This window comes from Pseudopipra pipra, chromosome 8 (genome assembly GCF_036250125.1).
Source record: "Pseudopipra pipra isolate bDixPip1 chromosome 8, bDixPip1.hap1, whole genome shotgun sequence".
NCBI lineage: Eukaryota > Metazoa > Chordata > Aves > Passeriformes > Pipridae > Pseudopipra > Pseudopipra pipra.
This window is the reverse complement of record NC_087556.1, coordinates 24,214,738-24,237,165: the sequence shown is the minus strand read 5'-3', so window position 1 is coordinate 24,237,165 and position 22,428 is coordinate 24,214,738. Positions and strand designations below refer to the sequence as shown.

At 54.3% G+C, this 22,428-nt stretch overlaps 1 protein-coding gene across 1 annotated transcript in view; it reads right to left on the bottom strand.

Moving 5' to 3' along the window:
• Nucleotides 1-22,179, bottom strand: part of TRIM8 (tripartite motif containing 8) — a 31,197-nt gene extending 9,018 nt beyond the window's left edge. Inside the window, exons 1-2 of the mRNA XM_064663173.1 lie at nt 20,604-22,179; nt 19,661-20,316 (exon numbers count right to left, since the gene is read on the bottom strand). Coding sequence (XP_064519243.1) covers nt 19,661-20,230 — 570 coding nt within the window. The 5' untranslated portion in view covers nt 20,231-20,316; nt 20,604-22,179. The remainder of the gene's footprint in view (nt 1-19,660; nt 20,317-20,603) is intronic.
• Between the last annotated feature and the right edge of the window lie 249 nt (nt 22,180-22,428).

The window sequence follows — 22,428 nt, the reverse complement described above, 5'->3', positions numbered from 1 at the left end:
GCCTGACTGTGTTCGTAGGGTAAATAAAGCCCACGCAGCTTCTCTGATGTCTAATAAGTGCTGTGCATCCTTCAGGGCCATTCACCTTGCAAGAGCAACCAAGTCCCCGCACACTGACCTGTGGGATGCTTGCAGGATGCTAATTCCCAATCAGCTGTGCTGAAACTGTCTGTGGGTTTGGAGGGTGCTATAGCAGGGCAGGTGGACAAACCATAGGAGTGCACAGCCCTTGTGCCTGTAGGAAACTGGGAGGAGGAGAGAGCCAGACTGCCCCACAGAGCGCCTTTAACCACAGCTGGACGGCTGGCCCAGGACAGGCGCACTCACTTCCCTGCCTCTCTCCTTCCTCCTCCTCTGCGCCCAGGCCTTCCCCTCACCGCCAAATCCCAGCCACGGAGTGAATAAGGACATTGTTTGCAGTCACCGGAAAGCCAGAACGGAGGGAGCAGCTTGAAGGACAAAGGGGAGAAAGGGTGAGGAGGAGGAGGAAGGTGGAACCGGAGCAAGGAAGCCGCAAAGGGCAGATGCCTGTTGCGGGAATGGCTCCAGACACCTGCAGCTCAGCCCAGGGACCGGGATCAAGGGCTCCCATTGAGACACGCGTCCCGGCACGTTGCTGGAGACGGGCCTGAAGTCACAGTGACTGAATTTTAATGCACCAAAAGCCCTGGACCAAGGAGGCGAACGCAACCTTTCGCCTCCCCGCGCCTCCCACACACAGACTTCCCTCTCCCCAGCCCCGCTCTGCTGTCAGCTGGACAGTTTTCTGAGAAAAACCCATGCAGTGAGCTATTTTCATCCCTCCTGAAAGCATCCCCCCACCTGCTAACACACCAGCACCTTGACACTGTGAACATCTGGGGCACAGCACTCTAGTGTGCCCCAAAAACAGGATGTCAGACCACAAGGTCACACACTGCCACAGCTCAAGGGGACCAGTCCCAGCAGCCTAAACCCCCTGGAGCATTCCTCCCACCCTGTCACAGTCTCCTGCTGACCAGACCCAGGCAAAACCAGCTCTTTCAAACTCCTCACAGCCCTCACGGCACTCGCAGGAGACTTGATCCCCTTACAGGGACAGGAAGGAAATGCTTTCATGTTGAGGTTTCATCTTGCACACATTTACAGTAAGCACCAGGCAGGAGGGGAGGTCCCCAGCCAGAGCAGGAGGCCATGCCTTCCCTGGACAACCTGGAGTACACACACACTGCTCCAGGCTTTGGCTTTTCTCATGGTGCTCCCTGTGCAGAGATCAGGCTGGTTTATCCTCAGCAGGTGAAGGAAGAAGGGAGGGGAACAGCGTCCAAGATATTAATAGCTGCCCTTGCTAGGAAGTGATGGGAGCAGCAGCCATGCAGTGCACAGGCATCAGAGACCCCCTTGCTAGCATCAAGGGACCCCCTGAGCACCGGGAGAGCTGGGGGTGGAGAAAGGCTAGAGGACAAATATTCAGTGCCAGCTTGGAGGAACAGGATGCACGGTGCCTCCAGCCTGTCCCCATCACCCTGTGAAGTGCTTGAAGTCACCAAGCCTCCCCCAGGACACTGAGAAGGAGAAACCATGAGGCTAAGACCCATGTCCCATCTTCAGTGGCTACCCCACAGGCAAAGTCCCATGTTCCACCTCCAAGTGCCCACTCCAGCACAGGGCGTCCCTGTAGCAGCTGGATGCTCCCGTGGAACCACGACTCATGGCTGCTTGGCAGGATTCAGGTTGGCCCTGGTTCCTAGGGCAGCCCAGGATGGTGGGCATGGCAGACCACGCTTCTCTGCATGTCCCTGTACCAGAGCAGATCCTGGACTGCCATTGGGCTGTGCCAGTGCCTGCAGCCCGGGACAACTTTTCCCCTTGTTTACACCCAGCAGAAAGGAAGAACTCATTAGTAAGGGGAAAATAAAAAGAATTGTGTTGCATGGGGCCAGCAGCAGGATTTCTGGAGGCCAGGAAATGGGGACCTATTCTCAGTCAGAAAACGACCTTCAGAAGGACCTTGAGGATGTTAATTCACCTTCCTGGGCCTCTGTGTGTCCCCCTGCTCCTCGCTGCCACAAGGGTTACTTGAGGCTGTGCCTCTCACACAAATAGGGGAACAAGGCTGGGGCTCTACCCACAGTTTTTGGACCCCAACTTCAAGCCATGGACTGGCTGCCACTGCTGTCAGTGTCCTCCGAGTAGGGACAAGGACCTGCTTCAAGGAAAAAAGGGGATAAGGGAGATTAAGGAGCAGAGAGACAAGGCAGTGGCTGGAGACGCATCACCTCTCTACCAGCAGCCCTGCAAGTCCTGGAGGCAGGAGCCTTCCTGATATGGGGTGCCCAGTATGGATGATGCGTCCCCCAAAACAGAGGCTCCCTGAACCCACTTTTGCAGCACGTTGGTGGGCAGGAGTGAGGCCACGCTGATCACGGGCCAGCTATTGACAAGCTGCTCACATGCAAGAGGCAGTGAAAGAGGGGCAAACCACCTCTGCCAGACCTGGGGCTCAAGACTTGCTCATAGCGTGTGCAGGACAGGAAGAAAAGAGCTGGAAATGCACTGGGAAGATAAATACCAGGGCAAGAAGCTGGTTTGCATGCTGAGCATGCAGCCAGGCCAGACACAACTGATGCTGCTGGCTTCACAGGACAAAGATGAGCCTTGGTGACAGAATCATAGAATCATCAAGGTTGGAAAAGACTTCCAAGGTCATCAAGTCCAAAATTTGACCAAACACTACCACGTCAATTAAACCATAGCACTCTAAGTGCCACATCCAGCTGTTTCTTGGACACTTCCAGGGATGGTGACTCCACCACCTTCCTGGGCAGCCCATTCCAATGCTTGACAACCCTTTCAGTGAAGAAATTCTTCCTGATGTCCAACCTGAACCTCCCCTGGTGCAGCCCAAGGCTGTATGCTCTTGTTCTGTCACCACCTTGCTACAACCTCCTTTCAGGTATTTGTAGAGAGTGATAAGGTCTCCCCTAAGCCTCCTTTCCTCCAGGCTAAACAGCCCCAACTCCCTCAGCTGCTCCTCATAAGACTTACTCTCCAGACCCTTCACCAGCTCCACTGCCCTTCTTTGGACTCCCTTCAGCACCTCAATGTCCTTCCTGATTTGAAGGGCCCAGAACTGGACACAGTACTCGAGGTGTGGCCTCACCAGTGCCGGGTACAGAGGGATGATCACTTTTCTAGTCCTACTGGCCACATTACTGCTGATATAAGCTCAGATGCCATTGGCCTCCTTGCCCACCTGGGCACACACTGGCTCATATTCAGCCAGTGTCAAACAGCACCCTGGGCCACTTTCTGCTGGGCCACTTTCCAGCCACTTTTCCCCCAGCCTGTGGTGCTGCAGGGGGTTGCTGTGACCCAAGTGCAGGACCTGGCACTTCACTTTATTGAACCTCACACCATTGGCCTCGGCCCATCAATTCTGCCTGTCTCCACCCCTCTGCAGAGCCTTCCTACCCTCCAGCAGATCAACACTCCCACCAAGTCAGTGTTGTCTGTGAACTTACTGAGGATGCACTCAATCCCCCCATCCAGATCATCAGTAAAGATATTAAACAGGACTCGCCCCAAAACTGAGCCTTGGGGAACCCTGCCAGTGACTGGGCCTTTGGCCAACCTCCTGCCCTGTATCTTCCAGGAGAGACGGCATCTGACCAGGGAAAATACTCCCACGCTGTCCCAATAGCAGAGGGACAGCAGATGCTTTTGGGTGGTGCAGGAGCATGATGGAGAGACCAGCTCTGAGAGCTAGTGGGGCTGTGGCTGCAGGCGCGACCAGGCCCTCGGGGCAGCAAAGAACTCAAGAAATCTCTTTTCTTTCTGCTGGGAAGGGAGGGAGAGAGATCCCCACCCAGGCCTGGGTGCGGACACTGGCCAGCACCCCACCCCAGCCAGCTTTTGGCAGGGAGGACAGTCCAGGACACCTTCGCCTGGGAGCAAGGAAAGCCAGGAAGAGGAACAGAGTTCAGCTCCGTGTTTATGAAGGACAAGGTCCACATTTTCTTTGCCATCAGGGGTGTGAGGGAGGAGCTCTTTTCCTCTCCCCTTTCAGTTTTAGGGGGAAAATGTCCTGGTTTGGGGCTGCTTATAAATCAGTGCCAAAATTCACCCTGCTGCTGAGCCATCACCAGCATGAGGCTCCGGCTGCAGGCCTTGGCACAAGCCTGCCCTGCCCAGCACCAAATGCCCTTTGAGTAACCGGCTCTGGAGCATCCACATCAGGGCATTGCTGGGAAAGCACAGGGGTTTGTGACATCCAGGAAGTTTCAGACATCCAAGCCCGAGCACCTTGAGCAACCGTTTCCAGCCACTTGGGACCTCAGACTGGCACCAACACCTGGAGCACATCTGGTCTAGATGACTAGTGTCCCCTTATGCTTCCTCCCCACCATGCCAGAAAATAAAATCTGGTCCCTGAAGCTACACTGACTGGGATTCATCAGATTTCACAATTTTTCAGAGCCTAAAAGATTGTGTAAAAAAGTCCTGCCCTTTCCACCTGTGCTTGTGGTTTCTCAAATGCTTCAAACGATTTATATGGACGTTATGGGGGCCCTAACCTCCTCTTCTCCCTCTACTGTCTGTTTTCATACAGCTGCCCCTTCCTAACCATGGATCCAGATGAAAAATTATTCCAGTAAAAAAAAAAAAAAAGCAGTCTCTTTTTGGTGGGATCATCTCCCCCAACTCACTCTCAGAAGCACTCTGCCAGCTCCAGTGGTGGCAGTCTGGGCAGCAAAGGGAGGTTGTTCAGTGCTGAAACTCAGTCAAATCACAAAATCCTGCTCCTCACGCAAGCCCTATTGCTCTGACATATCATCAGTGAGTTGCTCCTCCCATAACCCCCACGAAAAATCAACAGGCTTTGGCAGCACCCCGAATCCAGCCTCAATCTGCTGTTGTCCCAGTCTTGTCTAGCTCTGTTACATTCCAAGATCTTCCCAACGTGCTGAAATCTCAGAGTCTCAGCCAGTTGTCCCCAGATTGTGGCTGGGGGAATGGCTTGCCTTCCAAAGCAACCATCCTGCAAAGACCCGCTCCCATCACTTGGCAGCAAACCTATCCCCATCTGCAGCCCCTGCAAAATTGAGAAACCCTCACTCTCCCTTCCAAATAAACATCTTGGATTCAAGATCCAGCTGGCCTGTGTGATCTCAGAGCCTTCTCCCTGCAGGGGTGAAACACAGCCAGCCTCTTCCACCCTTCCTCCCATTGCAGGCTGAGCAGCCGCTCCCTTGCCCAAAGACCTCTGCTCCATACCCACGACAGCTGAGTCCTGCCACGGGGAGCCCTGAACTCTGAACAACAGCCCCTTAGGCTTCCTACTCCCCTGATTTCTAGTTTCTGCTCTGGAGGGAGCCTGGCCTGGGGATATGAAAGCACAAACAGGTTTTTTGGGGGAACTCAGATACCACCGAGGAGCAGAGCAGCAGCAGCAATACCCACGTGCACCCACGTCCCAGCCATGAGACCATGGGCATGTGCCCCATCAGCATCTCATATGGGGACCTAGAGATGAGGGGTCCAGCTGCACAGGCAGCTGCAAGACTCAGGAAGCACCAGAAAGAAAACCTTCCATTGATTTAAAGGCCATGATTTTATTTTTTTTTTCCTCCCAACTGATCTAGTTAAACTTCCAACCGCTCAAGGCTATTTTAATTTGTACTGGTAAGTTAAATCAACACAAACAAGGGCAGAACAGGTTTATATGCACCTCTATTACTGGCTTGCACCAACTACAGTGCAGCTACATTTCTCCAGGCACCTTTTTTTTCTCTCTAATAAAGATAAGGGGGGACGTTTTTTGTGCACCTTCAACTGACAAATGGAGCCTGAAAGTGAGTTGGGAGTCAAAGCCTTGAGGAAAGTCAAGGTGACTTATGCGCCAATAGGCTGGATTCAAAGAGCTTTGCAAAAATGCAGATCAACTAACAAGATTTATAAAACCCGTTAGGGGCTTAGAGGTCGCTTAATTCTCAGAGGTGCCAAGGAAAGTGCCTGACTCGCAGAAGGATGGATGGGGTTTACAGAGGTGGCTATCTCAACCTTTCAGTTGCTTCAAGAAAAGGGGACTCAATTTCTCTTGGAAACGAGGTTTTGACATGCCAAAGTGTTTACTCTGAGCCTTGGCTCCTCCATCACCTACTTTAAAGAAAAAGAAACTAAGTCCTGTTGCTGCAGACAACTGTTACAAACATCTACTGAAAGCAACAGCAGAATCTGCTGCTTCAGCTCACCAGCGCCAGACACCACCCAGAGGAGTATGAGACTCAACCGCATTCGGCACACAAGTTAGAAAAAATAGAAGGGGGGAAAAGACTTTGCACTTCTACAGCTCCCCTGTGCCTGGTGTTTGCAGGCTGGAAGCAGCCTGTCAGCACCTGTGGGCAGCCAAGGCAACGTACAGCCAGTCCATCCAACTCACTGACCACGACCACGATCTGCTGGACGCCGAGGACCCTCTGCTGCCTCCCTGCTAAATTTTCTCCCTCCCCCATTTTTTTTGTGAGGCGGCTGTTGAGAACCTGAAAGCCCGGATTATAATCTTTATGAATCCCATAGTTAGATCGTGCTGAACAGCAGCCCAGCAATACCAGATGTTCAAACAAAGCTGCCAACCGACAGCTGTCTGCAGCTTGCAGCGTGTTTTTACTTTAAAATGCAAAATGATACCAATCTATATTAAAAGAGAGATGTTCTGAGCCTTGCGATAGCAGCTGAAGCCGTGGATATTGCTCTTTCACGCAGGGTGTGGCGGCAGAAGGAAATATCTCAAAAACTACTGCTTAAGCCACCCTCCCAGCCCCCCCAAATCCTGGCCCCTTTCCTAATGGGAAGGAGACTCACGTTACTGCCTGAGTGCCGTGAATGTACCAGTGCGTGTCCAAACAAGCCAGCAAAAAGAAAAATGCAGCATGAACAAATACCATCTAATGAAGGATGCCAGAACGAATCTGGGTGCTGCCTGCACCTGGCTCTCAACAGCGTGCAAAGGACAAAATGACACATGGGGGGACAGAGGGAACTGGGGCGGAGGGTGCAGCCCCTCCTGCACCAGTGACCAAACTGAGACAGCAAAGGTCCCTTCTGGCAGCAAAGCATCACCAGCAGAAGCTAGGGATGGAGTGGCATCTTCCACTGCTTCAGCCCATCTACCCAGCATCCCACCTTGGGTTGTCCCACATCCCTCTAAGCTTGTGTAGCACTGACCCCAGTGGGGAAACTCTTCCTCTGAGACTTGGCATGCAGCAGGTTTTGAATATGAGGTTTTGAACTTGCACTGCTTTGTACTTTTTTCTGTTAGGCCGGCTGGGACCAGGCACAAAGCCGTACACCCTGCAACCCTTTCCACATGTCAGCTGCTGGGGAAGGCAAGAACTGGAGCCCAAACTTGCTCTCCATTATTCTTCCCTCTGGAAATGCAAGCCACGCACAACCACTGCATTTTGGGGATGGCAAGTCCCGAACACACTAGGCATGGCAGAGTACTCCTGGATTGCAGGAATTGTTTGAAGAGGGCTCTGACTTACTCAAACGTGACGTCCCAAATTCCCCACCAGCCGCGATCACAGGAAATCTTTGGGACCGGTCCCAAGGCTGCCTCATTGTGCTCTGAGCAGCAACAGCATGAATGAATCATGCTCCTCAAAGTGTCGCCCAGCTCCCAGCAACATACTCGGGACCAAAATATTTACATTGCAAATGAGTAAGAAAAGGACCAGATCCCCTCCCCAGCACGTTGACATAAAAAGGCCAACCTGGTCTTGAATCAAGCAAGTGGGTGGCAGGAGGACAGGAAAGCAGGAGGCAGAGATCAGCCGTGTGCCTCGCAGCCTGGCTTTGCCCACCGATGCTGAACCAGAACCCTTCTCCTTGACAGCAAAATTCCCGCAGCGGTGAGCACTGAGACTACAATCCCCATCGTACCATGCTCACGCTGGAGCTCAGCAGCAGGATGACATGTGAGGGAGCATGCTGGGATCTGTAGTTTCCAGTCAGCCAGCTGCAAAATGCCATCCTCCAGTAAACACATCTTGAATTAAAGCGATGCGAGGCCCCCAAGCTCCTGGCAAGGCGCCAGCCACGGCTTCTTGTTGGCAGGCGCTTGGCCAATTCCCATGTGTTGTATTAGCCCTTTCCAAGGAGCAGCCAAAAGCCCACACCCCGCAAACTCCCTTGCAGCCGAGCTGCAACCTGCCCTTGCTGAAGAGACGTGTCTGCATGGACAGAGCCCTGGTGCAGCCCTGGGCCACAGGAGACGGCAGCCCTGCTCCTGCCTTGGTGTTGGGCCCCTCCACTTCTGCTGCATGGCACTGAAACACTGACCCTGGAGCAAGACTCTGCAGCCAGCACAGGCCAAGCTTCAGCTATATAAGGTCCAACACTGTATCCCTCGAGGGGTCCAAGAAAGATGCCACAAAAGCAATCAGAGTCATAGGCAGCAAGAAGCAACACACTGGAGTGGTGCTTTCAGACAGAGCACCACAAGCAAGGCAAAACTCCACCAAATCACCACATCGACAAGGCTGGGGACAACCCCCTCTCCACAGCACCCTGGACGGGCATGCAGCCTCTCCCGGAGTGCTGCTGCCCCATGCTCCAGCACAGCCAGACCATACGTCAACCCCTGGGGAATGTGGCACCCTTCTCCTTGCCTGCTCACCCTCCCTGCTCCGGAGGAAATCGTGCGCCCGGCTGATGTCAGGAGGCATCACTTCACACAAAGGCCAGGCTTCCTGGCAGGGAAAGGGTGGGGGAGTGGGGAGGAAGGGGAAGAGGAGCCCGGGGCAAAGGCAAGCAGCATTTCCAGCTCCTTGTGTGTGTATGAGAGGCAGCATCAGGAGACAGCAAGGCCCCTTCTACTTTAATCACCCTTGCACTCGGGAAAGAGAGGCAACATCCTATTTCTCAGTGCCCTTCACAGGAGCTACAGCATGGCCCTGCCCTGAAAAGCTGTGATGGAGCACCCTGTGCACCCCTTTAAGGATGCAGAGAAAAAATGGACTCAAGTCTACTTTAATTTGCTTCTGCAAATAAACCATTTACATCTTCTTCACCTCAGCCAGGCTGCTGATGAATAAGGGAAGCTCTCTGCTCAGCACCCAACAGGAGAAAAGCCACTTCTATGATCAGATCTAACACCAGCACCCCCAAAATGGGCATGAGTGCACACTCCATCTATCTTCTGCTCATGGGTGGCTAAATACTTGTGTTTCCCACAAATTGATAAATACAGGTAAAAATAACATATTGAGAACAAAGTCAAGAGTGAGCTCCAGTCCTCATCCCCCAAACTCCTCTCCCCAGTGTGCTCCCCAAAGCCAAGCATCTTTGCAACACACAGCATTTCATGGTACCCACAGCATCAACATGACCTCCTACTTCAGCCTCTTCTCTCCTTCCTCCTCCACCTTCCAGGGTCCCAGCTCATCCCCAGGCAGCAAAAGCGGCTGGTGGCCAGCACCAGGCTGCACTGCTTTTGTCTCCACCTCAGCCACGCTCCCAAGGGCAGGAGCACTCTGGACCAGCTGCATGGGGACCAGTGAAGAGGGCTTGGCTGTAGGGGACCTGCAGAATCTGGTCAATGTTGACTGAAGAGGGCAATCACTGATATTGCAGGGGGTAGCCGGGGAAGGTAGGTTTGGGATATGGGCACCGCCAGGGAATAACTGTAAAGGAGCAAACCCTACCACTCTCCTTCAACATGCTGACTTCTGCTCCTAGGAGGAAGCCTGTCATTGGTTTTTAATCTTGCCCGATTACGGGACAGCCTTTGACATTATTGATCTCAGGCCCCTGAAGTATCATTTATCTTCCAGGTTTGACTTGGCAATCGGAGCTCGACAGCTCAGACTCCAGTCAGCTCCATCCTCCCAGGGAGCCAGGGGAACTGCTCTGCTCAACTCCAGTCCTGCTGATGCAGGTGAGCCATATTCGAGGCTCAGTTTCCACCCTCAAATGAGGTGGCTTTCACCAGATGCCCTCTCCCTACCTGGCATTTCATCTTCTGACTCAAAAATCCAGCTCCTCAGGTCTCTGGCAGATCAGTAGTGCTTTCTCAAGCTTGGCAGTCCATGGTGTCTCCAGCGTGCACTGCTTCCCCCTTTCAGTTTCATTATCCTCTTTCAAAGAGGATGCAGGGAAAGCACAAGTGTTATGGGATGTGCTGAGAACTGCACAGAGACTGAGGGAGCAGTGCCAGCATGCAGGGTACAACCAGAGAAGCCATTTCTAGCTGTGACTGCACTGCCATTTTCTAGAGCAGAAGGACCAACAACAGCAGCTCCTCATTCCCTGGAGAGATTGCACCCAGAGGAACCCAGCAGCCAGTGCAGTTCTGTGGTGGCTTCCCCTTACCTGCTGGCCAGCAGAGCTGCCTTGGGGCCAGCTCATGATTTCTACTTGACCTTCAAAATGTTAATGCCTGCTCCCTCCACTAGGCACAAGAGATGGCCCCACAGGTTCCCTCTCCCATGGTTACCTCCATCTTCCACCCAAGCTGACAGACACTCCCAGCCTCTATTGTTTGGGAAGAACAACAACAAGGTTTTCTTCAAATGTCTTTGTCAACAGTTACTGGGTGCAGTGTGTTGTGTTCGTGAAGGCTGCCTTTTCAGATGCCTCCTCTCTCTCTCCCTCTCTCTCTCTCTCTCTCTTTCCTGCAAAGTCAGGCCTTGTGTTTTGGGAAGGAGGAACATTTCCCAAGGAAGGCTCCAGCAGGCAGTTTTTAACACATAGCGAAAGGTTTAGCTTTTGCTCATTGGCTTGTTATTGTTTATCAGATTGCTGAACGCACTTTGTTAAATGGGGATTAGTACCATGTGTGTTCACAGATCATAGCAGAAGCCAGCCTGGGAGGAAGCACCTGTAAGGGTGCAACTAGGAGGGTCCATGTTCTGCAAGGTATCACCATCAGCAAAAAGAGCTCCAGTCTCCAGGACTGCTGTTCCACACTTCCACAGACTTCCTGACTCCCTAGCAGGTCCCCCCACCTCTGCTTACCTCTACTTTAGGGTAATGCTCTGTCTTTCTGACCCAGATTTTAGACTGTTGCAGAGATTAAAATGACCTTTTTCTCCCCCGTTGTAAGTAGAATGCTACAAATTCCTTAACTGGAAAACAGTCCTTGGTTTTACCTCCTGGGCTCACACCCTCTGGAGATGCATTTGGCAAGGAGTGGTCTTCACATGAGGTGCTATTTCCAGTTCTCTGCCTGGATGTCCTGTTGTGCAGGATGCCAGCAAGCAGAGGCAGGAAAATAACTCCAAAATGTGCTCCCATTCCCTTGTAGGGGCCAGGCCCTGTGCCCACCCCCTACAACCAAACCACCTCTGACTGAAACAGGGCTCGCAGGCCTCAGCCACTCAGCCACAACAGTGCAGCTGTGGCAGGAGAGCTGCAGTAATTCCCTCCCGGATCTGGCCACCCCCATCACTAAGGGGCTAGCACAATACCAGAGGGAAGGGGGAGCACAGCACCCCCCCCGCACTGTCCCCAAAGGGTCTGCAAGGGGGACAGAGACCTCGCAGCGCATTTATTCCGCTCCATCCATTTGAGAGGCACGCTTCAAGGGGCTTTTTGCCGTCAGAGGCGGGTGCACCAGGACAGGAAAAGAACAAAGGGAGGCACCGGCACCCCCAGCCCTTTGTCTGAGCGCAGAGGAGTTCACCTGCAGGGAAAACCTGCTCCCACCGCAGAGGCAGCAGCTCCACACAGATTCGGATGGGGAGAGGGATGCAGCCCCACCACCCCCGCTGCTAGAAGGAGGATAATGAGCAGAAGGATGCAATCACATTACCCTCTCTCTCCCCTTGCCACACGCACAAGCCCGTTACAGCTCACACCAACCCCCCCGACTTTCCAACAACCGCAACCAGCAATAAAAACCATTGCCACAAAAATATCAACCCACCCCCCAAGTGTGATCGATCTGTGTCTGCGTGTGGCCAAGCACCAAACCCTGGAGCTTGGCTCCACCGACCAGGATTGACTGGGAGGCAAGGGGGTGGGAGACTAGTTTCCAGGGGATGGGGTTTTAAAGCCACACAATAACTGGCTCAAATGAGGGTTTAGATTAAGCTGTCGTATGGCAAGGGAAAACACTGCCTCCATTAGGACATGGGGGATTTTCTTTCCCTTTCTCCAAAGCTACAGCTCTAGGATGAAGCTTCCAGGTCACCCAGGCAGAGAGAGGAGAACTGGGTGATGCTGAGCAAATGGGGCATCCTGAACAGGGAAAGATGTGTGGAGGGAGGAAAGGGCAGATCAGCCCTCCCCAAACCCCGGATCATACAGTCGGCTGGTCTGACAATGTTTACTCATATTTCAGAGAGACACAGCCATCCGGAACGTCACTCCCTGCCAACTGCCTCATCTGGAGCCATCCGCAGCTCGGCTCTTCCCAGCCTGCTCCAGAGACAGCCCTCCCCCAAAGCATCCACACGGCAAGGAACTGAAAAAAGGACAGGTAGGGGGAAGAGAAGAAACAGATAAATTAAATAGATTTGCGTTTAAATTTTTTTTTTTTTAACAGTTCTGGTACATTATCCCAGCAAACGGATGACTTCGAGTGCACGTTACATCGACAGCACTGCTGCAGAGTGGCAGGGCGCTGCTCTGAGCTGGGAACTTCTGCTCATGTTACCATCACAAGAGAATCACAAGACAGAAGAGGGACAACCATGATGCCCTGGTGCAAACGGGCTGAAGCTGTCCTTATCAGAAAGGATTTGGGACTGGGAGCCTCTTCCCTGAGTTCATCTGGGGGACACATGTAAAAACTTTTGCGTGCATCTACAGTCTCGTGCCTGTAAATAACTGTCCCTCCCTCTGTATTTGGAACCAGGCATCTTTTCCTCCCATTCCCAAGCACGCTGGCTGTAGCTCTCCTGGGAAAAGGAGGAGTGGATGCCTCTATCAGTCCTTCTTCCGTGGAGGAAAGAGAAGGACATCCCTGATCCTGGACATTTCACATCTCCCCATTGGTCCCCCAGCATCTGCTCCACCTTCTCTACCAGCAAACAGAGGTTCATTGCAGAAAATTGGCTACCACTGCAAACAAGCTCAGCAGCTCCAACTCCTCTGTGCCATTCCCCTTATTCCAACCAAATCAGCACCTCCACAGCCCATAGGCTATTGATAAATGCAGAAAGTTGACAAAGTCACCAGAACCTAGCCCAGATCCACAGCATTTTATTTTTTTAAAAGCAAAAAAGCCAGGCCAGACCAGCTTCTGCCCCGGAGCCCGCGTGGCAAAGCAGAATCCAGCTCCAAGTGTTTATTTATAAATCCGTACATACATGTACATTTGAATTCTGACAGAATTAATTCTGGCATCCAACTAATTCAAAGCATTCCTCCCCCATCACACTACTGTTGCAGGCCAGCCCTGCACAGAAGCTGATTATAAAATGCTGCACTAGCCAGGCATTTCTGCAAAGGCTTGTGCTATTGAGCATTCAGTCTTTCCTTGCTTGGCTATTTCATTGTTTCGGTGTCGATCCCTCCTCTCTTGCCCTGTGTTTCCTGGTTACTTTTGTCCCTGCTCTGGAAGCACTGCTGCTCTCAGCCCCATTTCAGTGTCACATTGAAAAAAAATACCAAAACAATTACATGAAATTAAATAAAAGAAAAGAAGAAATTATCACCATGTACCAAGATTTCCAGTAAACAGATAGGTAATGAGCAAAAAATAGGCCAATATGCTGCAAGGCAAGCTGCAGACAGATCTGGGGATAAAAAACCCGTTGCCTGCCTCCCAAGTACAGCTAAGAAATCCCTGTGTGGTCACACGCTGTCCTCTGGAGCAGAGAGGAGAGAGGTCAGGGCAGCCAGCACTGTAAGAGCCTCTTTATTCTTGGGCAGTTGCATGAATCTGATCGCTTGTGCCCTTTGTGAGACATGGAAATCTGCCTTCTCCTTCCACCCCCTTCACCAGCCCCTCTTCGGCTCCCCCACTCAGATGGGGACAGAGGCAACTCTTTGGCTCCAGAGGCAATGACCAGAGCAGCAGAGAGGCCATGGACGCTGCTCGGGCAGGACCGGGCCAGGCTGAGCATGCAGGAGACCTTGAGGACAGTGATTTTTTGGAGCAAGGGGAGGGGACAAGATGAGAAGGATGGTCTTGGGACTGACACATCCCTTGAAGGGCTCACTCAGGCTCCCACATGCAAGGCACAAGGGTGAGAGGTGGAGAGAAGTCCAGGGTGTCACACTGCAGGTCATGTCTCTCCTACTTTTCCCTCTCCACCATGCTCATGAGGTTGAAAGATCATGAGAGTGGCACGCTGCATACCTCCATGCCAGCAGCTGCATGATGCTCACATAAATATCACAGGTTGGATTCAGATTAAACAAGGGTCTATTATGCCCCCATCACCAGCAAAAGCTGGGCTTGCACCTCCTGGTTCAGAGACCAGACCACAATAGCCCAATTTCAGGGGCTCATTCAAAGTCACCACCTGGGGATATCTTCCAGGTGAAAAAAGCTCTAGGCCAAGGCTGCCTGGCAAGGGTGGGCAAGCCTGTGCCTAGACATACCCACCTGTAAAGTACAGACAACCCCTACATACCACAGGGGGGTAAGCCTGGGCTATATTTTCTTCCTTTTCCTTGCAAAGGAACTCAAGGTCCTCAGATGAACCTCTCTTTCCCTATCCTCCTTCCACCTCCCATTTCAAGAGTACCCATCCACACTGCATTATCCCCCATGGGAAGAGAGCACTCTTCACTGCAGCCCCTGTCCTACTCCTTTACCAAAGCTGTCCCCTCCATGCAAGCCTTCTCCCTCCCACCCAAACCCACCAGGCTGCCTTCTGGCATCCTCCATCTCTGCTGTCACTTCTTGGATTTACTCTGCACAGAAGACTCGCAGCTGCAGGTCTGGAGCAACCGCTGGCAACCTGATGGGCTAAGGGCAAGGAAAATGCTCAAGCTTAGCAGGAAAGCAGCGGAGAAAAGCCCTTAATCCAAACCCCAGGGAGGCAGGAGACTGTTCCAGTTCAGCCAAAGATCTGGGACCGCCAAGATACCCACTGCTGCTTGGCCAGCAAACCCAGAGGGGTTTGCAGCAGGGTGGCTCAGCACCCCCCCTCCCAAGACCTCTCTAGGGCAGCACAGGCTGGTATGGGTTCAAAATATCGGTTGAAATATGCTGCCCCTGACAACACGGCACAGCAAAGCTTGACAGATCAATGGTGGTGAGTGGCACAGAGCTAAGAAGCCAGAATAGGTGGGTGCTGGGATTTGTGCCACTGCCCAAGGCCCAAGAAGTCAATGCTTATCATGGCAGCTTGACCAACTGACAGCATCCCAGGGCACAATGATCAGTCACATTTAGGAGCATAGTGCCAGACTCCTGAGGCCCCTGAGCAGGAATCAGGGAATGGACAAAGTCAGGAGAGGGAGAGACCTGGGTTAGGCTGACCTAACCCCTGGGTTGGGCTGGCGGTTCAGCTCTGGAGTGCTGGTGGAAATTCAGATGGAGGGTGCAGGGAGAAGCTGCCCAACTCCAGCTTTATAGGACCTACTGCAAAAATTGTCTGGGAACCAGGTATGCTCAAAGAGTGCCACAGCGAACACCCACCAGGCACCAGCCCACACCATCTACAGTCACAAGAGCTAAATTAACACTCAAGCACTCGGGCACTTGCACTCACAATGCCTCCAGTGAGCTGCGTGCCGCGCTCCTCATAAACAAGTCATCTGGAAAATAAGTAAGCCTGTAAAAATCCAGTCCATCACAAGTTACCAAACCTGTTTCAAAGTAAAACAACCTACAGCAGCTCATGCCTGAAGCCTGGCAGTGGAGCTGATCCCAGCCTCCCCACCAGTGGGGCTCCCTAGGTCTCAGCAAAATGTCCTGGGCACAGATGGCAGCATGGGGAGATGCAATGGGACTCACTGGTGGCCAACGCTGGCAAAGAACCTGAGTTTCTGGTACTGACTTGGGATTCATCTCTTCCTGTGCTCCTACCAAGTGCTCACCTCTCCTCTTTCTCATAATTTAGAAAGCACGTGAGTTGGCCTTATGTGGGGTGCTGCCAAGAAGGTAAGCCCAAATCCACAGAGTTGCAGATGGACTCAGCAGCCCAGTCCCTGTCCCCCTGGATTTGCTGAATGGGCACTGGGGAGGAAGTGTCTGTAAGGGTGCAGCTAGCAGGGTCCAACATGGCCACTGCTGGGTGCTGCTCCTACACACTTGCAGGAGGATGCCGAATGTTTTCCTGCAGGTTTTGGCACCACAGCACATTTTCTCCCTCTTAACGTTCAAACCACAAGAGATCCTCAGAATGTGTGAAGGGGTTTCTCCCAATTTCCAGAAAATGTACTGCAAGCTAAGTCATGGGGAAATCTATCTCCTTCCCCTGAAACAAAACAGAAGCAGCAGAAGAACCCCTCTACCCAAGTCTCTTTCCACTGGTGGCACCTCCAGCGAAGGACAGGCAGCTGGGACAACCCTAAACAAGCTCTGATGTACCTGGCCTCAATCAACCCTGCACCACACAAAGACAGGCAAACATGGTAATACTCTGCAAGTGAGTCCCTTTCTCTGCCTGCTGACCCATGCTCCAATCCTGGCAATGTATTTTTCCCCTTTCTGGATGGGAGTGAAACAAAAAAAACAACACATCAACCTCAAGCTGGAGCAACTTTCTTTTTCAACCCTAAAAGTAGGTTCCCCCATGCAGGCAGGAGGCACGTGGCTGGTGCAGCAAAGGCAAAGATGGAAGAAAAAATGTTTCGTTTTGAGACCTTGACACAGACAAAATGACAAGAAGTAAAAAAAAAAAAAGAAAAAAAAAAGAGCACGTTGTTGGCTTTCCCCCCCTCTTCTCTTTAAGCACTACAAAAACAGGAAACAAAGGAGAAAACATCTCACGGGGGGAAGGGGAGGTAAGCACTTTATACGCCCACGAAAGAAAGATTAACCACATATTTTATTTACTGTTTGTATTACGGTTGCACCGTGGAGTTCAACTAATTCTGAGCCAGGGCTCTGCGGGTTTGTGCAGTGCCTAACGCTGAGCAGGGTCCTTCCCCCAAACCCACCAAGCGCGCGCCTCTGCTTCAGGCAAACCCTGCACAGACACCCTCTTTTCTCCCGCAGACACCTCCTGCCTCCAGCCTCTTTCCCCCAGCATGAGCACTTTTGCCCTAACTGCCAGCTCACAGCTGACAAAGCACTGGTATTGTCCCCAGGGAGTTCTGAGCCCCTTTTCCCCTTCAAATCAGCCTGTAACTGGGGGTAAGGTGCCCTTTGAGACATCTGGCAGCACAGCCAGAGGAATAAATGCTAAAAAGGGGAGTTTATAGGGAGAATGTTTGCAGGCTCCGGTCCCTCCTCTGGGCTATGGGGGCCACCACCAACACACCAGGTCGATGTTGCAACCCTCATGCTGGCAAGTCCCCTGCACCAAGGACAGGGCTCTGAGCCTCCCAACTTTGACTCATTTCTCAATTAACGGCTTTCCAAACGCAAGCCACACATGGAACAAACCTCTCACAATGGGGCCTCCCCCGGACCTCCCAAGCCCAGTGTTACTCATCTGACCCCCAGCCTCAGCCCTTTTTTCCCGGGATGCTCCAAGTGTGGCTCACCGCCGCCGCAGGGTGAGCAAGCAGCCAGGAATCCCGGGCCTGGCTCCCGCAGGCGGGAAACTGTCACCAGCTGAGCTCACGCACCCTAATTCGGGAGCCGACGAGGCCACCTTCCTTGCTGGCTGGTGAGGGGTGGCTTTCACCCAGAGACCTGGCCAAGGCCATGGAGCAAGGGCTGGCAACCTGCTGGGTGATTTTCCCAGGGGATCAACCCTACTCTAGGTGCTTCATGGAAGAACTGCTTCAACTACAGGGGGGATCCTTTGGACGCATGGTCCCCCAGCTTCGTGCTGCCCTTCATTGCCCCAGACTCCAAGCACCCAACTGAGCCACGCGCCCAGCGGGAAGAGACAAGTTTATCATCACAGAGAAAGGAAATTAAGATAACGTGGCGATGGAGGTACCGAGGGATTTGGCCAAGGTCACAAAATAATTCTGCGGCTCTACAATACAGCTGCCCGACACTTTTGGTGTCTGGCCACATGTCCTAAAATTTCAAGCCAGGGCCAAAATCCAGTCTAGCTGGTGGCAGCTTTCTGCCAGGTCATTAGCAGTGTGCATCCGCAAGAAGCGGCGAATATCCAGCCATAACAACGGCAGCAGCAACAAAAAAAAAAGCCACGCTGCAAGATCGGGAACAGATGAGATCGAAGTGTCCTGGAAAAGGACCTGGAAAAATAGTTTTGGTCCCTGGCTAAAGCTCCTGGGAGATGCACATGCGAGCCCCATCCCAGCACCGCGCAGCCCTCCCGAGGTGGCTCCCCACCCTGGCAGAGGGAAACCAAAATGACTCCCTATAAATAGAAGCAGAAAAGCGCTTCTCCAAAAGCCTGACTGGGTCTTTCCCCTTCCAGCGTGTGTGGCGGAGCTGCTGGCACCTCTGTGGAGGTCTCTGGTTTTCCCCAAAAAAACCTGAAGAGGAAAATAACCTTCCTGTGAGCTCAGGCTGGCTCCTCTGCACAGAGCTGCCCCCCCCCCCGCCCCACTTCCAGGCCTGGCCATCCAATTGGAAAGTAATTATACTGCAATTTTTATTTATGACTTCTTCTTTTTTTTTTTATTGCTAAATGGTGACTCATTTTGGCAACATTAAAATACACAGGAAATCATCCCCATTTTACAGTAATCACCATTCAATTCATTGTTAAATATTTATTCGGCAGACAAGCGCGGGGCCTCTTTCGAAGGGTCGGAGAGGGAGAGGAGGGGCAACCCTGGACAGGGGGAAGGTGGTAGTGGGGTCATGGCAGGGCTGCCTGCAGGGCTGGTAAATGCCCGCCAGGAACTGGAGGGTGGGGAGCCAGGGGTGAAAGCTCCTGCCAGATGGCCTTGCCAGAAGCAAAACACAGACTCGCTTTCCCTCAAATCCAGCACTACGGCCCATGCTGCTCTTGAGCAGGGAGGAGGCGCAGCCCTGTGCCCCCTAATAAAAACCCCATTATCTGTCCAAACCCCAAGCCTGAATCTCTATCAGTGAGACGTCATGGGTCTCTGACACGAAGCTCTTCCATTGCCGGGGGGAAGGGGATGGCAGCCACCGGCCCCAGTGGGAGGCGGTGGGAAGAGCAGGCAGTTTGACATTCACAGGCCTTACAATGGACGGGGTCCGCTCCTGCGGCTGCTTTGTCCTCCCAGGAAGCCCAATTTCGAGGCGACCTGACCTCAGATGCAAGCAGCTCCTCTGCCTTCCTCCAAACGGCTGCACAGCCCAGCAGGACCCTGGGAGATGACCCCTCCAGACCCCCCTGGCCCAGGACCTCAACCCTTCACTGCATAGCCCAGACCCAAGCGGCTGTAGGTCCTACAGCTCAACAGCCACAAAGGCCTCCTGCCGCAGATCCCCTTCCCTGGGGAGCCCTCCTGGCACCCACGGGCTCTGTCACTGCTTGGCTGGGGAGGCCACCTAACATGTCTGCCGTGGGGGGACCGGGTGGAGGAGGAGCAATGCCAGGGTGGGTTTTGTGTAGGTCCTACACAAGCACAGGGGAGTAGACTCGGCAGGGGAGAGGGTGGCCGGATGCCCCTGGGCTGGGCAAACCCGGGTGTCCAGAACAGTCCGACTCACCCGGATCTCATTGCGGCGGATCTCCACGTCGCACACCGAGTGTCCCTGGTGGGCCCCGCTGTAGTAGCAGCAGAACTGGCAGACGGCCACCTGCTCGGCCTCGCAGTGGTACAGCCGGTAGGCGTTGTGCTGGGGGCAGCTCCAGGCCCGCACGTCCTCCGCCTCCACCAGGAGATGCCCCCGGGCCGTGGAGGGCTGCTGCAGGTGGGTCTGGACATGGGACTGGCAGCACGGAGCCTCGCACCTCAAACAGATCTTCTGTGCAGGCAGCGGTGGGCCCCGGCGGCAGAAGACGCAGTGCAGGACTGAGGGGGGCTTCTCCAGGTTGAGGGAGTTGAACTTCTCCACAATGTTGGTGAGCTTCAGGTTCTTCTCCAGGTTGGGCTTTTGGTTGTAGGCCTGGTTGCACTCCGGGCACCGCACCAAGCCCGACTCCTTGGCCCACGCCTCCCCGATGCAGCCTCGGCAGAAGTTGTGCTTGCAGGGCAGCTGGACTGGCTCCACAAAGACGTGCAGACAAATGGGGCAGATGAGCTCCTCTTCGAAGCAGTTCTTCCAATTCTCGGCCATCTCTGCCGGCAGCTCTGGTGACACTTCCCCCGAGCCACTTCGGTCGCTCAGTGCGGTCTAGGGGCGGACGCTGGGGTCTGTCCTCCCTGCAAGGGGAAGGCTGAGGGTGAACGGACAGGCTCCCCCCTCCCCGCAGCACGCGCCATAAATAATAAACCGCAGCAGATTTTAAAATCAGGGATAAAATAAACCACAGAGCAGCACTCTAGGAATATCCGGCAAGAAAATGCGACGTCCCCGTCGCTTTGTTAAAAAAACAACACAAACGGTTAAAAAACCCCAACACGATCTTGTTGGACTTACAGCCCAAAGTCCTAACCACCCCTAAAAGCCACTTGCTCCTTTTTACCCCAGAAGGTGAATCGAAACTTACCAAAGGTTGAAAAAAATCCATACAAAATCCAGCAGCAGAGTCCAAGTTCCATATAAAGCTCCTAAATTTAGCGCTCCAGATCAGATTTTTCTTTTCTTAGGTTTGCAACTGACATTCAATATTTTAAGGGGACTTTTGTCCCCCACCAAACCTGGCCAACAGCTGAGGGCACCGACTCGCTCGGGCTTTTTTTTCTCCCCTGGATTTCTCCTCCCTCTTCCCCTGATGGGAGTTGGGAATCAGAGTCTTTTAAAGGAAACAGATCAAAGGGTTAAGATCCAAAATGGGAAAAGGAGGAAGATTAAAAAAATAATAATAATAATAGCGACGATGACGATGGCGGAAAAACGAATTCTCTCCGCGGCCCCCGAGATTTGCTTCTAAATCGGAGGAGCAGCAGGAAAAAAAAGGAAGAGGGGAAAAAAAAAGATAAGACAGAAAAAAAAAAAAAAAGGAGAAGAAAAAAAGCCCTCTCGCCTGCTTCGAGATTGCGAGGTCTTGAATGGGAGAGCTCGGTCATTCAGAGCAAACCCCAGCCAAGCACAGCCCGCCCAGCTCCTCCGACGCTCCCGGAGAGGGATGGGAGAGGGGACGGGCTTTGCAACGGGGGGATCTGAGCCCCGCGGACCCCAAATCAACCTGCTCCCACTTCCCACCGGGGCCGGGGAAAAAAAAGGGCGCCCGGGAGGGTCCGACCTAGCCCGCTCTCATGGCCAGCCGGGGGGTCGCAAGCCCCCGACGGCAACAATGCGCTGGGACGCGGGGACGGTGCCCGAGCCGCCGGCGGAGCGGTGCCTTCCCCGGCGCGGCCCCGCCGGGAAGGAGAGAGGCGGCGGCGGGCAGCCGGGAGGAGCGGCCGGAGCGAGCGGTTCCGGGAGAGCCGAGTCAGCTCTCAGCCATCTTGAGCTGCCCGGCTGGAGAGCGGAGACCGGGGACGCGTTAAAAATAAAATAAAAAGAATTTAAAAAAAAAAAAAAAGGTTTTCTTTAAAAAAAATTATAAATAAAGTCACCGGAACAACCCCGCTCCAGGGAACCGCCTCCCCCGCCCGCCCGCCCGCCCGCCCGGCGAGGCTCTGCGGAGGGGCTGCGGGGCCAGGCGAGTCCGAGCCGAGCCGTCCTGTCCCGTCCCGGCGGGGCCGATCAGCACAGCCCCCCGCGCCCGCCCCCGCCGCCTCCAGCCATCTTGGGGTCGCCCTGGGCGCCGGAGCCCCACGCCCCGGCTTCCTCCCGCCGCCCCCGGGGAGGCGGCCGCGGCCGGGGGGGGGAACGAGGAGCGAGGCGGGCGGGGGCGCGGATCCCCGCAGCGGGGAGGGGAAGCGGGGGCGGCGCCTGGGAGGCTGCCGGGCTCAGCCCCGGCGCTGGGGGCCGGGGCGGCGGCGGGGGGCGGGCGGGGCGGCCATGGGGGCGGCGGCCGCGAGGGATCGATCAACCGGGGGAAGGGGGGCACGGACGGGCGCGCCACGCCCCGGCGCGCCGAGGGGCCGCCCCGCTCGGGAGGCGGCCGGGGTGGGCGGGCGGAGCGGAGGCGCCGGTGCCGGTAGGTCCCGCCGGACGCTGCCGCTGCCGCCGCCTCGGAGCTGCCGCTGCCGCTGCGCTGCGGCGGGAACAGCCCCGCCCCGGCCGCGGGACCGCCCCGCGCGTCACCGGGCACCACCCCCGCCCCGCCCCGGGGCCGCGCCGCCGTAAAGGGGACACGGCCGGCGGTGGGGCCCGGCGCGGTGCTGGGTGCTGCGCGCCCCTCCGCCGCTGCCTCACGGGAGCCCGGGTTTGGGATGTCCCTTCTGGCCACCGGCATCCCTGCGCGACCAGGGTTGCTCGGGGTG